The 12,781-nt window shown below is 37.6% G+C and overlaps 1 protein-coding gene across 1 annotated transcript; it reads right to left on the reverse strand.

Annotated features, from left to right (window-relative positions):
• Window positions 1-2,458: 2,458 nt before the first annotated feature.
• Window positions 2,459-10,156, reverse strand: LOC123565441 (ileal sodium/bile acid cotransporter-like). The gene is made up of 4 exons (XM_053549089.1): window positions 10,093-10,156; window positions 9,439-9,790; window positions 3,714-3,918; window positions 2,459-2,929 (listed from the first exon to the last, which is right to left on the reverse strand). Exons 1-4 carry the CDS (start codon window positions 10,154-10,156, stop codon window positions 2,459-2,461), a joined length of 1,092 nt encoding a protein of 363 aa, XP_053405064.1.
• Between the last annotated feature and the right edge of the window lie 2,625 nt (window positions 10,157-12,781).

Consider the following 12,781-nt stretch of genomic DNA (forward strand, 5'->3'; position numbering starts at 1 on the left):
GACGTTATAAATTTAATACACTAAGCGGCACCAAAATGAGCTTTATTCAAGTAACGGTTTCAAGTTCACAGACTGAAGTACATTTTTACCGTAAGAGGCATTATCTCATTTATCCATCATCTGCTTAAGATTCCATGATTTTATTTATTGAAAATAATTCAATATAGGTTTAAAAAGCAATAAATATAATACACAATTAGAATTATAATGAAAATCAAAACCTCTAAATAAAGTTACATATCATAACAAAAAAGAAACATATTGATGTTTTAGCCACCCTTCAAAATGTTCCTTTTCGTTAAAAATGTATTTCATTTTTGTCTGGAAAACAGTTCCACATTTCATATCTTGTATCTTCGTTGTTAGCTAGTCACTTGAATATTGAAAAACAATAAGGAATGTCGTTCAGTTTCGCACTTAAACATTAGATACAAAAGTTAAAATGAGCCGCGCCATGAGAAAACCGACATAATGGTTTTGCATCCGCGTAGTCTGGTCAGGATCCATGCTGTTCGCTAACAGAATCTCTAATTGCAATAGGCTTTGAAAGCGAACAGCATGGAGTCTTGACAAGACTGCGCGGATGCGCAGGCTCGTCTGGATCCATGCTGGTCGCAAAGTCACTATTTTGGTTTTCACATGGCGCGGCTCAATGTAAATTTGCAAATCACTCTTTTTTTCTATTTTCTTGTCGGGGAATAATTAAAGAAACCTTTATTTGAAAATAAAGAATTTTGACAGCTCCGTTTTAATTCATAGCGGATAAACTGATAAGATTTTATCTACACCCCCACCCCCGTCCCCCAACACTTTACTAACCCTTAAATACGGAGCCAGATACGCGAGTTATGCAAGATAAAACATTTTCATAAAAAAATCAACCACTTATACCATATTCAGTAGTTATAGTACATGTTTTAGCGCGACATATTCAGATTTTGTGCTAAACTTGGTGAACATGAACATGTTGAAAAATTTCATCGAAGCTTTAACTGACAAAACTTTAACTGCAAAATACGCAACAATGTACATCATGTGAATATATTCAAATAAAAAAGATTCTAAAGATTTTTGTGAACTCTGAAGGTCCTGTTTATATCAATGAAAGACATAATGAAATCAGCGTTTGCGCGACGTTATCGCCGTCATTGTGTATCAACGTCACAAAATTTACATTACCAAAACAAATAAAAAGTAAATTTGCAAAAAATCTGCCGTGAAGACCCCCTATTTTTATTTTATTTTCTTGTTCAGAAATGAAGTTAAAGAAGAATATATTTGAAAATCAAGAACTTTGACAGTTCCGTTTTATTTTATTTCGGCTAAACGGCCATGAAATACATTGAATATTTTCGCTATTTTTCCCCACTCCTAATACGGATATCTCTTATCTAAGCATTTTCCAAATGAAATAATTTACAAAACGCAACATGTAAACAATAACATTGAATTTAGCTATATTCCTGAGTTTGAAAAAATGTAATAACGTTAATTTTAATGAGATTCTTACAGTAAAACGGCGATTTCCCTTGAAAAATACATATGCCGTCAGGTGGCGCTCTTGAAAAGAAATGTGGACTCGGAACGATTTTCATTTTTCTCCAAATGAAAGAAAGGAGATGTTAGTACATACAGACCTAATATCAGTCTTATATCTCATACTTCGAAATTTCCGTAGGAACCCCGCGAACCACCTTAAGTAATGACAAATTCTTGAAGGTATACTCAACCTTAATTTCATTTTTGAAAAATACTAACAATTACTCGTATTACTTATTTTTTATGGAAAATATAAGATTTACATGTGTATGTATATAAACAGAATATATAACAGTTTTAAAATAGCACACAAAACGACTGTATAGATGTATACAGCAGACTTTAACTGCATGACATTTTATAATGACTGTAGATTTACATTACACAAATTATTTTATGTATTTTGTAAATTTAGGTACATCTAAATAAGGATTGTCTACATTGAAGTAAATATTTAAAAGGTAAATAAGTTAAGTGAAAGGTTGGCATGGGATAACTGTAAACATCAGTAACAATACATAGTGATTGATAAGGATGGGAATATATGCAAGCATACACTGATATCGTTGAAAAAGTCGCATAGTTGTTAGTTCTTCCCGGGATGTTTAGCAGTGATTCCAGTTTCTTCAGAAACGAAAAAAAGTCATAATCATCTTGAACGCATATAAACGATTATGTATCAAAAGGTCAGTTCGGTGGTGATAAGATTTATAAAGACATTAATGTTTTATAGTTGAATTACACCTGTAACAAAAGTGATGGTGAACGAAATGAAATGATTAGAAATTTTAATTATTATGATTTTAAATATTTTTCTTTTTTTTATGGTTTATTCTATCGTGAACCAAATATTGGCATTATTTGTAATAACCAGTATTTTCTTATGAACTAGATGTCTGTAGAGCCAGGTGACCTGTGTTCATAGATTGCCATTTAGCACCGGTTCCACTGTATTCATTTCAACACCATCATGGTTATTGGTTGTGGGTACGCTGGTGAAATCCTTTCCCGCGCTTTTATTTCTGTAATCCTTGGTCTTCCTGACAATATGATAGAACAGAACAAAAATACAGCTGTTTGTCAGCACAAAAATTCCGTATAATAATGGGAAGAGCACTAGTTTCGGAATCACGTGTTTTGGAAATGATGAACTGATTAGTGTCATGCACAATGGAAAGTTTTGAATTCCAGTTTCCAATGCAACAGTCCGCGCATGCGTGGAATTCATTCGGCATATCTTGGCTACGATGTATCCAAAGGCAAAGCCAACAAAGGGCAAAAAGAAAGCGCCAACGTAGATTTTCCAGGACGATTTGTACATGAATGGATACAACAGGCTCATTAATGTCATTGTCAAAATGACGGCTATGCCTCCGCATATACTTCCTATCTGAAATGAGGAAAACTACAAATAGAATTATTATTAATGTTGACAGACTCGGGTCTATATTAATGGACAAGAATCATGGAACAATAGGAAAACTGAATAAAAGTTTTAATTAACGAAACTGTAACCTCTCGCTTAACAAAGGTGCACCGTTGTTGACAGGCTCATCTCGGACTATACTAGTTGACAACATTGAACAATATTCACAGATTTCTATACTTTTTAGCTCGACTATACGAAGTATAAGGAGAGCTATCCTACTCGACCCGGCGTCGGCGTCTTTCCGCGTCCCCACCTTGGTTAAAGTGTTTTGATACACTTTATCTGTACCTCTCTTATTACTTAATATTTTTGACACAGACTCGGGCAATTGTGCAATATCTTCATTCACCATTGGAGTTAATAAACACTCCAGTGACAGCTCGAGTTTCCTCAGATGTGCCCAGTTTCACTATCCATCATCGAAATAGTTGAGCACGCTGTCTCCTGTGACAGCTCTTGTTTCTTAACTGTATTAATTGCTTTTGATCATATAAAGATTTTGCTACTGTTAAAGAAGTAAATAATGTAACAATTGTTATTTTTTCTTTTGTTGCTAGAAATCATTACGAACTTTAAAAATGCTGCAGATCGGTGATAATCTTGGTAACTGAGGCTAGCAAAACATTTATACTTTTGCTTTAGAACTGTGATTGTACACGTTCTTTGGAACTGAATTTACATGTTCAAAATGGTATTGTCTGTCGAACAGCGTATTAATTGATAATAAAGCCATGCATGATCTTACCTTCACAATAATCAAAGCAAATTTTTCCCACTTCCATCGTAGAAATATTCCAAAAGCGGCAGGTCCCACAGTCATTATAAGGGAGATAATTATGTTCATGTAAGGTATCACGAGATCCTCGTTCGTCCAGCTTCTGCTGTATAGCCAGACATTTAGTGGCATCATACCTAACGCCATCAGTGTTGCAAGCGTTGTCATGGTCAAACTGTAACAGTACAAATGTGTTGGCACCACACGTTCTGTCGGAAGTTATATTCAAAGTAGAAGAAAATGCTCTTCATTTCACTCAGCTTTTTATTTTTATTAATATTTCGACCTTACGGCCTTTATTAAATATTCAAAGTGGAAGAAATTACTCTTCGCTTCACTTAGCTTTTCATTAATATTTCTACCTTACGGCCATTATCAAAATATTCAAAGTGGAAGAAATTACTCTCCATTTCACTCAGCATATTATTAACGTTTCTACCTTAATGTCTTTAAATTATAAAAAATACCAAATTTCAAATATCTGCTACGTGCTGGCTCCCACTGAATATGACCTTACATCTACTTTCCCTGTTGCATAGCAACAGTGGTGAAGTAAAATGAGCTAATTATGCCTAGAAGTGCAACTTCCGTTATCATAGTAAAACTGAAACAAACAATATTTGCTGGCACTATATCTAATAACATGAGAGTCGCCTGAAACAAAACATTTTCTTGCACCATATCTCGTAACTGGAGTGTCAGTAGCATTATCGTTGTAAAACTGAAACAAAACACCATGTGTAATAACAGAAGTATCGCTAGCGTTACTATAGTAAAACTGAAACAATCAATGTTTGCTGGCACTATCTCTAATAATAGGAAAGTCGCTAGCGTTATCATAGTAAAACTGAAACAAAACAGCGTGTGTAATAACAGGAGCACTATCTCTAATAATAGGAGTGTCGCCAGCGTTATCTTAGTAAAACAGAAACAGAAACAAAACAGTATTTTTTTTGCACCATGTGCACAGGAGTATCGCCAGCATTTTCATAGTCGGTCTGAAACTATACAATATTTGCTGGCACTATGTCTAATAACAGGAGTATCGCTATTAGTGTTGAAATAGTCAAACTGAAACTAAGCAACACTTCCTTGGACAATGACTGATAACTGGACTGAAACTGAACACAACTTTATTGGTTAAACATATTATTAATTTCAGTGGTGTCACCGGCTTTATCATAGCCAAACTATAACTAAACACTATTTACCAGAATCATACATAAACCCAGTAGCATTGACATAAAGTTGGAACACAAATATTTTAGCGGCATCATCCCTTGTACAAGTAGTGTGGCAAGCGATGTCATTGTCAAAATTATCTAATTTAAACCATGTGCTAGTAATGTGGCGAAAATCGTCACTAGTAACCGTCATCACACTGGTGCCAGAAGAATGACTAGCATTAATCAAGAAAAAAAATGTTGATCATGACTAGCCAGTAGTGTGGCGAGCGTTGTAATGCTCAAACACTCTTTACCTTCACCATAACTGGTGCCAGTAGTGTGACGAGTGTTGTAATGCTCAAACACTCTTTACCGACATCATAACTAGTGCCAGTAGTGTGGCGAGCGTTTTACCGTCACCATAGCTAGTGCCAGTAGTGTGGCGAGCGTTGTAATGCTCACACACTCTTTGCCGTCACCACAACTAGCGCCAGTAGTGTGGCGAGCGTTGTAATGCTCAAACACTCTTTGCTGTCACCATAACTAGTGCCAGTAGTGTGGGGATTGTTTGAATGCTCAAACACACTTTACCGTCACCATAGCTAGTGCCAGTAGTGTGGCGAGTGTTGTAATGCTCAAACACTCTTTGCCGGTACCATAACTAGTGCCAGTAGCGTGGCGAGCGTTGTAATGCTCAATCACTCTTTGCTGTCACCATAACTAGTGCCAGTAGTATGGAGAGTGTTGTAATGCTCAAACACACTTTACCGTCACCATAGCTAGTGCCAGTAGTGTGGCGAGAGTTGTAATGCTCAAACACTCTTTACCGTCACCATAACTAGTGCCAGTAGTGTGGCGAGCGTTGTAATGCTCAAACACTCTTTGCTGTCACCATAACTAGTGCCAGTAGTGTGGGGATTGCTTTAATGCTCAAACACACTTTACCGTCACCATAACTCGTGCCAGTAGTATGGAGAGTGTTGTAATGCTCAAACACACTTTACCGTCACCATAGCTAGTGCCAGTAGTGTGGCGAGTGTTGTAATGCTCAAACACACTTTACCGTCACCATAACTCGTGCCAGTAGTATGGAGAGTGTAGTAATGCTCAAACACACTTTACCGTCACCATAGCTAGTGCCAATAGTGTGGCGAGTGTTGTAATGCATAAACACTCTTTGCCGTCACCATAACTAGTACCAGTAGTGTGGCGAGCGTTGTAATGCTCAAACACTCTTTGCTGTCATCATACTAGTGCCAGTAGTGTGGGGATTGTTTTAATGCTCAAACACTCTTTGCCGTCACCATAACTAGTGCCAGTATTGTGGCGAGCGTTGTAATGCTCAAACACTCTTTACCGTCACCATAACTAGTGCCAGTAGTGTGGGGATTGTTTTAATGCTCAAACACACTTTACCGTCACCATAGCTAGTGCCAGTAGTGTGACGAGTGTTGTAATGCTCAAACACTCTTTACCGTCACCATAACTAGTGCCAGTGGTGTGGGGATTGTTTTAATGCTCAAACACACTTTACCGTCACCATAGCTAGTGCCAGTAGTGTGACGAGTGTTGTAATGCTCAAACAATCTTTACCGTCACCATAACTAGTGCCAGTGGTGTGGGGATTGTTTTAATGCTCAAACACACTTTAACGTCACCATAGCTAGTGTCAGTAGTGTGGCGAGCGTTGTAATGCTCAAACACTCTTTGCTGTCACCATAACTAGTGCCAGTAGTGTGGCGAGCGTTGTAATGCTCAAACACTCTTTGCCGTCAACATAACTAGTGCCAGTAGTGTGGCGAGTGTTGTCATGCTCAAACACTCTTTGCCGTCACCATAACTAGTGTCAGTAGTGTGGCGAGCGTTGTAATGCTCAAACACCCTTTGCTGTCACCATAACTAGTGCCAGTAGTGTGGGGACTGCTTTAATGCTCAAACACACTTTACCGTCACCATAGCTAGTGCCAGTAGTGTGGCGAGTGTTCTAATGCTCAAACACTCTTTGCCGTCACCATAACTAGTGCCAGTAGTGTGACGAGTGTTGTAATGCTCAAACACACTTTACCGTCACCATAGCTAGTGCCAGTAGTGTGGCGAGCGTTGTAATGCTCGAACACTCTTTGCCGTCACCATAGCTAGTGCCAGTAGTGTGGGGATTGTTTTAATGCTCGAACACACTTTACCGTCACCATAACTAGTGCCAGTAGTGTGGCGAGTGTTGTAATGCTCGAACACTCTTTACCGTCACCATAACTAGTTCCAATAGTGTGGCGAGTGTTGTAATGCTCAAACACACTTTACCGTCACCATAACTAGTGCCATTAGAGTGGCGAGTGTTGTAATGCTCAAACACTCTTTACCGTCACCATAACTAGTGCCAGTAGTGTGACGAGTGTTGTAATGCTCAAACACTCTTTGCCGTCACCATAACTAGTGCCAGTAGTGTGACGAGTGTTGTAATGCTCAAACACTCTTTGCCGTCACCATAACTAGTGCCAGTAGTGTGACGAGTGTTGTAATGCTCAAACACTCTTTGCCGTCACCATAACTAGCGCCAGTAGGGTGGCGAGCGTTGTAATGCTCAAACACTCTTTGCCGTCACCATAACTAGCGCCAGTAGTGTGACGAGCGTTGTAATGCTCAAACACTCTTTGCCGTCACCATAACTAGCGCCAGTAGTGTGACGAGCGTTGTAATGCTCAAACAGTCTTTACCGTCACAATAACTAGTGCCATTAGAGTGGCGAGCGTTGTAATGCTCAAACAGTCTTTACCGTCACCATAACTAGTGCCAGTAGTGTGACGAGTGTTGTAATGCTCAAACACTTTTTACCGTCACCATAACTAGTGCTAGTAGTGTGTGGATTGTTTTAATGCTCGAACACTCTTTACCGTCACCATAGCTAGTGCCAGTGGTGTGGCGAGAGTTGTAATGCTCAAACACTCTTTACCGGCATCATAACTAGTGCCAGTAGTGTGGCGAATGTTGTAATGATCAAACACTCTTTACCGTCACCATAACTAGTACCAGTAGTGTGGGGAGAGTTGTAATGCTCAAGCACTCTTTACCGTCACCATAACTAGTGCCTGTAGTGTGGCGAGTGTTGTAATGCTCCAACACTCTTTACCGTCACCATAACTAGTGCCAGTAGTGTGGCAAGTGTTGTAATGCTCAAACACTCTTTACCGTCACCTTAACTAGTGCCATTAGAGTGGTGAGTGTTGTCAGGCTTCAGCATTATTTACCGGCGCGTTAACTAGTGCCAGTAGTGTGGGGATTGTTGTAATGCTCAAACACTCTTTACCGTCATCATAACTAGTGCCAGTAGTTTGGGGAGTGTTGTAATGCTCAAACACTCTTTACCGTCACTATAACTAGTGCCAGTAGTGTGGCGAGTGTCATGCTCCAGGATTTTTAACGGCATCATATCTAGCCAATAGTGTGGCGAGTGTTGTAATGTTCAAACACTCTTTACCACTATTGCCAGTAGAATGGGAAGTGTTGTCAAGCTTCAGCATTGCCAGTAGAGTGGGAAGTGTTGTCATCAGCATGATTTACCGGCGCATTAATTAGTGCCAGTAGTGTGGCGAGTGTTGTTATTTACTGGCACCATTTAGCTGTGCCGGTAGTGTGGCGAGTGTTGGTATACTGAAACACTATTTTCTAGCACCATAACTAGTATCAGTATTATAAGTGATATTATGCTCAAAAACTATTTTCACCATAACCAGTGCAAGTATTGTGGTGAGTGTTGTCGTGCTAAAATACTATTTACCGGCACCATAACCAGTACCAATATAGTGTGGAGAGTGTTATCATGGTCAAACACTATTTACCGGCACCATAACCAGTGCCAGTAGTGTGGCGAGTGCTGTCATACTCAAACACTATTCACTGGCACCATAACCAGTACCAGTAGTGTGGCGAGTGTTATCATGCTCAAACACTATTTACCGGCACCATAACCAGTACCAGTAGTGTGGCGAGTGCTGTCATGCTCAAACACTATTTACCGGCACCATAACCAGTACTAGTAGTGTGGAGAGTGTATCTTGCTCAAATACTATTTACCGGCACCATAACTAGTACCAGTAGTATGGAGAGTGTTATCAAGCTCAAACACTATTTACCGGCACCATGACCAGTATCAATAGTGTTGAGAGTGTTATCATGCTCAAACACTGTTTACCGGCAACATAACCAGTACCAGTAGTGTGGCGGGTGTTGACATGCTTAAACACTATTTACCGACACAATAACTAATGCAAGTAGTGTGGCGAGTGTTGTCATTATCTAAAATTACTTACCGGCATCATAACTAGTGCCAGTAGTGTGGTTCAAACACTTTTAACTGTCATTATTCCTATTTTGTGACAGTAGTGTTACTAGCGTCATTTTGCCGAACTTGTTTTGAAATGAACATTATCCAACTATCGACATTACATGCTAACTTTAAAAGTGATCTGTTAAGTCTCACCAAAATACTGCTATTTCTAGGAGACACATGTGTTAATGAGTAATATTCATACCTTAAAGGTACATCACCGTCTGCCCAATACGAGAACATATTAGACGTCGATCCACCCGGACAACAGCCCATTACCAGCATACCTATGGCGGCAACAGGTTCAAGCTGAAGCGCATGCGCAAATCCGAAGGTAACCAAGGGCAATATGATAAACTGGGCTAGCATTCCAATAGCTGCTCCAATTGGTCTGCGAAGATGCTCCATAAGTTTCCAGAACTCTATCGTGCAACCCATGCCAAGCATTATTACAATCAGTGTTGTCGTTATTACAACATCGGAAACCAACTTAAGTGTAGATGCCCCTTTTGCCGAAAATGTTACATTACTTAAAGATGCATTAGTTATGTTAATATCTATAAAAAATTCGTAACTTTAGTTTCATTTTCCATTTTGATACCTAAATATACAACGTCGCTACTAGTCCAAACATACACTAGTATTCTAAATTTAATGATTTAAAGTATGGGAAAATACACTACTTTCCAAAACTTTTGACAGGTGTTTACGTTGAAATGTAACAGCCCGGCAAACATTTCATATCGGCACGGTGTCGGGCCGATACGGATTTTATTACATACCTATATAAATTCTGTAAAAATCGGCTTGTATTTCACAATTAAATATGAACACACAGAAAAAAATATCCGTACTTTACCTTTTGAATTCCGTATCGTACCTTCCCTATTGTACGCTGCCGGACTACTTTCATTAACATGCATGACCTGAAACAGTTCTATAAGTAGCGCTCATAAAAACTTCATTTAGTTCCATTTTAATATCGATAAACATTGAAGATTTCGTTCAATAACAAAACAACAAACAAAAAGGTAGAAGTATATAAATTAAGGGTCATTACAACAGTAGCTCGATCTGGGATGCTGTATTCGGCTCCAGTGGATTTTTGTCAGATCGGATCTCACGACGCGCACAAGCCTACTATATATTAGCCAGCCGGGAATAGAGCATTTGGCCGAAATCGGCTGCATGCATGTAGCCGACATTCTGAACACTTGCGGTCAATATCGGCTACATGCATGTAGCCGACATTCTGAAAACTTACAGCCGATATCAGCTACATACATGTAGCCGACATTCTGAAGACTTGCTCCAATCCAATGTATTTAGTACACACTTTCCCTCAGTAATATCACAGTTGTATTACTAAATGCATATCTGTATATGCAAATTGTGTTACACATTGACTTGCAGGTACTTTATTTGGAAAGCAAGAGGGAAAATGATCCTTAAAATATCCTCTTACGTATGTCAGGTATTTTTGTTACATTTGAATTTTCTAGTCTTAGATGGTTTGACATAGACATAATTACATTAACCGGACCTGAATTTTAGAAAAAGATGATTTCATATATTTTAATGGATTTGAATCAATGGCATTATTCATCATTTTTTACTCTTGTTTAAATTGTTTCTAGAGTGCTTTAATTCTTTTCCGTAACTTACCTATCTGAAGATAACTTTAATGGACAGTACAGTATTACTACTCTATTACTGTGTATTATTCAATAACTATCAAATATAGAAATATAGTAGACGATAACATAAGTTTATTAGGTCAAGATTGTTATGAACGGTATCAGGCCCTTTTCCCTTTCTCGTCATTTATACAATATTCTCCCCAATGAAACATTTCCTCAGAAACAAAGAAATGTTTATTAGTTATTTATTAGTAAAAATAATGATAGATGATTAAATAAAGGCAAACGTTGATACGGAATCGGATTAAAACCTCGTGCAATGTAAATTTTCGTATTATTTGTGAATGCAAACCATACAGACCATACCGAGAAGGTCCATTGAAAACTTGTTAAAAGCTGGTCTGAATATTTAATATACATACACCACAGTTTTTATACCATATTTTGCGTACGTATACCATATTTTATGTACATACATGTATATCATATACGTGTACCATATTTCACTTATATATACAATATATGTAGACCTATTTCATGCACATTTACTGTATATATACATATACCGTTTTGCACATACATATACTACACACCATTTTTTGTGTGTAAACATCAACCGTATGCAATATATACTGTATTGGTGTTTCATGTTCATTTACCGTATTAATTTTGTATTTCATTTACCGTATTTGTATTTCATATGTCGTATATCAGTATACGGCAAAACTATAAAAAAAATTATCGTACCAATGTTTAACGAGATACAAAAGTTCAATTAAAATGTCTGATAAAATAAAAATGTATAAGATTTTCCAACTGGCATCACTGTAAAAACAACAGTATTAAGCCAGTCAGGCTGATTCATTACGTATGTAAGATCACAAAAAAATATTATATGACTAATTTGGTATATTATACAAAACGAGCTTAGTAAAAAAATATTAAATACCAACTTAAGCGGGAACATATGGACCAGATATATTCGGAAACCTTCGTATGTAAACGATTCCAATCCGTTCTCTCCGTGAGAACTCCGTTTCTATTTTTAGCCATGGATTATTGCTCTTTATCATACACCCGTATATAGATGGTCGGGAAACGGGTTTCCCCAGCCCGTCAATTTGCAGGTTTGAAATTGTCAGTCAGCTTCAGTCGATGGAGATTTAATACTTTTCTTGTTTCCCGGCTTCTACTAATATTATTTACACTAAATTACATTCGGGGAGGCAAATTGATCGAAAAAAATATATAGCTCCTAGCCAAAAATCGTATATATTTCTAACATGTGACATTGTTGATCATTTACTCTCTTTCAGATATGACCATATGATGTAATATAGAAACTAACATGTGAGTCATACGTTTTTCACTATTCGGTTGTATCCATTGTTCAAAATGATTCTTTCCGCATCTTAGAATGATTGCAGTGGATAATGAAATGCACAGCACAATGAAAAGAAAATACACTTTAAGCCGTGTCAGTTTGACTTTATACATGATGCCTATGGGGACGGGTATATTTATACATACAGTACTTCCTGGTTTGTGCGCCACATCAAACGCTACTATTTATATTTCATGTCATAATAATCATTTATGTTTTATTCGGCGACGAAATGTTTCTATATTTGGAGGTATGTTCTGTTAATTTCATTTGACGTATTATTTACAAGAGAAAAAACGTATGGATTATTGTATCTGTTTTTGTTTTAAAATATATTCATTCCATATTTATCAAAATAAGCACAAACATTACTCATTTTATTATCTATCTATTTTAATTTTGACTAAAGAAACATCTTTTTATTTATTTATTTATCTATTTAAGAATAACATACATAATATACACGGGTTAAAGAGCATGCTCAACAATTAGGTTGAGTTCGCCGTCTTATCGGTAAAATTATC

Source organism: Mercenaria mercenaria, chromosome 8 (genome assembly GCF_021730395.1).
Source record: "Mercenaria mercenaria strain notata chromosome 8, MADL_Memer_1, whole genome shotgun sequence".
In the NCBI taxonomy this organism is placed as follows: domain Eukaryota; kingdom Metazoa; phylum Mollusca; class Bivalvia; order Venerida; family Veneridae; genus Mercenaria; species Mercenaria mercenaria.

Excerpts from the sequence above, each read along its gene's own strand:
- LOC123565441 (XM_053549089.1), bottom strand. The coding sequence starts at position 10,156 with ATGCATGTTAATGAAAGTAGTCCGGCAGCGTACAATAGGGAAGGTACG. Across the intron at positions 3,919-9,438 it reads GACGGTGATGTACCTTTAAG|TTTGACCATGACAACGCTTG; the intron begins GTATGAATATTA and ends GTACTGTTACAG. Across the intron at positions 2,930-3,713 it reads TTGCTTTGATTATTGTGAAG|ATAGGAAGTATATGCGGAGG; the intron begins GTAAGATCATGC and ends TCCTCATTTCAG.